The 5,110-nt window shown below is 34.2% G+C and overlaps 1 protein-coding gene across 2 annotated transcripts; it reads right to left on the bottom strand.

Annotated features, from left to right (window-relative positions):
* Positions 1 to 1,775: 1,775 nt before the first annotated feature.
* Positions 1,776 to 5,030, bottom strand: LOC125813020 (bet1-like SNARE 1-1). Of its 2 annotated transcripts, none has more exons than XM_049492508.1 (6): positions 4,872 to 5,030; positions 4,549 to 4,674; positions 3,088 to 3,235; positions 2,361 to 2,417; positions 2,210 to 2,269; positions 1,776 to 2,122 (listed from the first exon to the last, which is right to left on the bottom strand). In XM_049492508.1, the coding sequence occupies exons 2-6, from the start codon at positions 4,560 to 4,562 to the stop codon at positions 2,033 to 2,035; spliced, it is 369 nt and encodes a 122-aa protein (XP_049348465.1). In that variant the 5' UTR covers positions 4,563 to 4,674; positions 4,872 to 5,030; the 3' UTR covers positions 1,776 to 2,032. The 2 variants fall into 2 exon arrangements, with proteins under 2 accessions (XP_049348465.1, XP_049348466.1); XM_049492509.1 differs by having other exon boundaries at positions 3,088 to 3,220; positions 4,872 to 4,954.
* Positions 5,031 to 5,110: the final 80 nt, after the last annotated feature.

Below are 5,110 nucleotides of genomic sequence, written 5' to 3'. Positions count from 1 at the left end.
ATACTTTGTCATGCTCTATAGTGGTAATAGGAATTTAGCCATAATGCATGAACCTCCTTTCTTTTGTACTGATCAACTATATGAAAACATAAAAGTGGGGAGAATTTTAGGTAAAAGTTAGATTATGATTTTATTCCTACATTAAATATAAATGTTATAAATTATTTAATAAATTAAATAGTAAATCATCTTATTAGTACATGAATCAACCACCATAAAGTCTCTTGAATGTGTATTATTTGTATTAGTTTTATATAGTTGGACTAAATTCATAAATTTTTTGTTTTGTTCATCTTCCAATCTATATATACGTATATATAAAAATAATAAAGCTGAAAATAGAAAAGGTTATGTGACACCTCTCTATGGTTAATATTATTTTGTCATTTTTTTTTTTTGCATGTTCCCTTCATTTCCTCTACATAATCAATTAATTAAATGGATTAAGAAAAATCTGATAAAGTATATGTTCATTGAAATAAAACTCACATAGTAATAACTGAAACCCGCAATAAAGCCTAAATAGTCTCAATACAATTTTTTTTTTCATATTCCTTACTGAAAGCCACACAAGTAGACTTACAATTGGAACTAGTGTCCTAAATGCTATGAAGAATAATGTTGATCCTGCAACACAAGGAGGAGCCAGACACTAACTTTGAACAATCGAACATATTTGACTATATATGTTAGTGAAAATACATATGCTGAGGCGTACAACGACAGTTCAAACCTCACAATACCTGACCCAGGTCCTAACTTTATACATGCAGTGAAATGTATTATAGTCATCAGCTTCTGTTGTGATCAAGCCATACAGTCAGAAAATGGATGCGCGCAGTTGTGGCTTTCAGGAACTGAAGGCCCAAGGTATTGTTGATGTTTTGAGGCAGCTTTGAGTGGTTGAATTGAAGCAAATAATTGCTTAAAACTACAAGTGTTAAGGTTACGAAGGTTTTCAATCTTCACACAAGTACTTTTGGGATATATATATATTTTGTTTCCATAAAAAGCTCGTGTATAGTCATTGTTATTATACCTCAACACCATAATACAGGTGATTGATTCGCTTTGTTTCTATATGATATTAAAGACCTTGTTTATGTTTATTTTGGCGATTTCAGATTATTATTTTTCTGGAGAGTGGATTAGTTTGTTGAGAAGATTCAACGAAAAGAGGAAGATGAAAAAGCAACTTCTTCAACTCCCACAAGAGAAGAGGTAGCTGTATGTATGTTTCAACTAAGACATTAAATTCCACAAGTTTTGCCTGCCTCTTTAGTCATCTGATTAATTTTGACTTAAATTTTATATGTGTTAAGTTATACACGTAGGCAAATGAGTTCACAAATATCCTAATTCACAAAGGCCTTCTTTTTTGGTGACAAAACTTATCTGAACTTTGCTTGAAAAATTTACATAAATATACTATAATTAAGAAAATATTTACCATTTATAGCAATAATATTTTTTTACTTTATTACTTTTAATACATATTACCTGGAACAATTTATATTTATCGCAATATTACTTTTATTAAAAATAACTTTCTATTTCTTTTTAGTCGTTTGACATATGGCAGCTCGCATCCAACACTAGCTTGATCTTATAGTGACCTTTGTAAGGGGTCAATACATCTTTCACAAATACAAAGTAATAGAACTAACTCCCGCAAAGTTTAGGTGCATAGTTAGAACTTCAAGACGAGTTTGAGGGTATTATCCCTTTTTTGTAACAAAAGTTGCATTGAATATCAATATATGTGAATGATAGTGTTATACAGATCCACATCTTCAAAACTATCTGTTGTATTTAAACATCTTGACACAGATACACACGTCGGAACATTCTTACAGTGAGACAGTAATGCTAATATCAGAATCTCAGCAACTTTGCACATAAAACCTATGTTGCTCGGACTCTTCAAAAATGTGTGTTGGATCCTACCAAAGTGATGCATTTTTAGCGGATCCAACATGGTTGTGGTAGCATTTTTGGAGAGTTTGAACAACATAAATAAGACCAGTGCATATTATCTAGTGAGATAGTAAACCACCAGGAAAAGAACCACAAACGAGGCCACGAGTGTAAACATCCTTCGGCTTGATTTTGTCTCAAATACCTGAAGGGAATGGAAGAGGCTTAAAACCAGCAACATACATATCAAAGGATAAATGAAAAAAAGGTCATGTAATGTAAAATACATTACCATCTTAAACTTATCCATGGTTCCAGATAAAACACCTCTTGAAGAATCCATATCATTGCCCTGAATAGGCATACCAGGAATTTATTTAACGATTATTCATATTGCAAAAGGCATGAAGCATAACGTAAGTTGTTCTGTTAAGACAACTGACCATTCTGTCGAGCATCCGATTATGAGTATCCACTTCCTCATGTATGTCACCTGACAACTGTTGGATATAAAGCATTGTAAGAACTAAAACAATAAAGTTAACAAGTTCAACATGCTCATTATCAACTTCACTTGCAAGCTGTTTCACTTGATGTACACAAGAACAGTTAATGATGAAACTATTAAGTTGCACTAAAAGAGGAGAACAGCTTTTACAACCTATGAACAATCACAGATTATTACTCATGATCAAGATAACTCGATGAAGAAATCAGGAGCCTCTTAGCACCAGCTTTTAGAGATTCGCGTGATTATCTATCCTTTCCTTCTGAGTGATAACACGAAAAAGAATGATTTCTAAGAGCATGTGCTCGAGGTGACAAATTCTGGATCCTACTTATTTTCCCAACAGTGTTCTTGACAGAGCAAGACCTTCGACACCCAAAGGCATTAATCATTTATGCATGAACAAAATGGAGGGTAGTGTCGGTGTGTATGTGTATTTACAAATAGTCATCAATTTACTAAAGCAACAGCCTCCAATAATGAAAGAGTAGTTATAGGTTATCCCATCTCAACTAGTTGGCTTCATAAGGTTTGCACCATTGTAATGCCCTTGACACCCATGACCAAGATATATACTTCAGTAAAGACAACCAAGGAATTTCTGTACTGCAACTTACCCATAAACATTGAACATATAAAAGACTCAGGTATGAAAGACTTACTTTTTTGAGAAAACTAACTCTATCTTGCAGCCCATCAATTGCCCTCTCATTCTCTTGTTCATCAATTTCGTGCGAAGAGTATGATGACGAAGCCCTTATGCCACCTTCCTCAATTCCATCAAATAGAGCAGCTCTATTGCCACGTTCCCTGAATTCAATTATTATCAATGTATTCCAATAAAGCTGGATGCAAAAAAGATTATTCTTTTATAAACTACACATCATAAAAAACAGCTCTGGTACTGAGAAGGTTTCCCACCCTCACATTCATATGAAGAACAGGCACAGAGGACAGGAGTAAGGTAAAGGTAAAAACTGGCCTGACTGACAAGGCAATATGACAGAGGAGAGGGGCCAGTTTATGCTAAATGTCAAGGTACGGTACTAAAATTGGATCAAGCCTGAAGCTGTATATTTACGTCTCATACCATTTAAAAAGAGGAAAGGGTAAGGAACAACAAGCGGACACACACAAACAGGAATTTACTTATAATACATTTAAGAGGCTTTAGAACATAGATTTTCCGGAAATTGAGGTTGAACAAATGATAGTTAGCACCAAAAAAAGCATAAGTAGGATAAGCTAAACCAACCCAATCTTATATTAATGACACATTCTAAGACTCTTTTCCACCTCAATAAACTAGCACGTTTACTATGGTCGGACAATAATCTGAGAAAGTAAAAATTAAAGGGGATCACTACACCTACTCCAGCTAAACAGGGAAAAAATATCAAAAAGAAAATAAGGTTGCAAAGAGTGACATAATGTCCCTAGTAGATGAAGTCAAAACTCATGACGATTATATGCAAAGATAGAAAATTGTTCACCAGCTCAAGCTAGCAATATAACACAAATATATCATTATAAGTCAATTACACCTCAATCCTAGAAGATCATATGAATCCTCCGTGTCCATTTTGCGTCTGTTTCGGTCCTCAATGCTGCACAGTTTGTCTTATAAGCTAATTGAGGGTTCTCTAAAGCTAGAATTTTTCTAAATCTCACACTTATTCAAGTATCTAACTAGATCAAGAGAACTCAGAATAACACCACGAAAGTACCGCTATAAGATTAGAAAAGAAGTCACCAAATCCATCTTGAAAATTCTAAAGGCTTATGGCATTGCTTTTTTCTTCTAATTGATAACTGAGTAATTCATTGTTTCCAATTCAAGTTAGTGGATAGCAGGTCAGTCCCTCTAACATTCTCCACTCAAATACCAGACTTATTCACCGGAACTCGAGGCATGTGCTTATCACACATCCAGTGTACTACCTTTGCCATCCGGAAGCAAAACATATGGCAATACTACTACTACTAAGGGTATTAATATGAACAAATTATATCTGCAAATGTCAACATCCAAAGCAAATATTCAAGTATTAGGGCAGATTGTCCGCTGATGCACGAAAAATACCTAATAAGAACATAAAAAAATTCATATTAAATGTACGAACCTTCGTGAATTCATATCTGCCAATGATCAATCTATTCAATTTGAAACTCCGGTTGATGTGAATTTTTTTCCGGTGGATCAGGAATCACTAATCCTCAAGTTAATCGCAAAAATAGATCAAAATATTCTGTCCGATACAAAGCAAAAAAATTGGCCAAAAAATTCAGATAAAATGGACGATCAATTGAAAATTCGTGAATCTATAAAATCCTAGAGTTATAATGTTACGGATCGATCGAAAATTCGCGTGCTAACCGTGAAAATGACAAAATCCGATTGGAAATTATGGAAACGAAAGATATATAGATGCGCCGGAGAGTGTACCTGGAGCTGAATAACAACGCCGGTGGCGGCGGCGGCGGAGAGGAGTAGCACTAGGAGGTGAAAGGGCCGGAGAAGAAACTACTGACACTATAAATACCTAGCTGATTACAGAAATTGACATTTTATTTTATTTTTGGATAAATTAGTTGAAACAGTATTTCATTTAATGCCACGTAAAAATACTTCTCTCTTAAGTGTCTGATGGAATAATTATGTACTTGATTCGAATATCATGATTA

Source organism: Solanum verrucosum, unplaced genomic scaffold (genome assembly GCF_900185275.1).
Source record: "Solanum verrucosum unplaced genomic scaffold, falcon-dt-bn FXZP01000144.1, whole genome shotgun sequence".
NCBI lineage: Eukaryota > Viridiplantae > Streptophyta > Magnoliopsida > Solanales > Solanaceae > Solanum > Solanum verrucosum.
The sequence above is the reverse complement of the archived record's forward strand: the minus strand, read 5'-3'. Positions and strand labels throughout refer to the sequence as shown.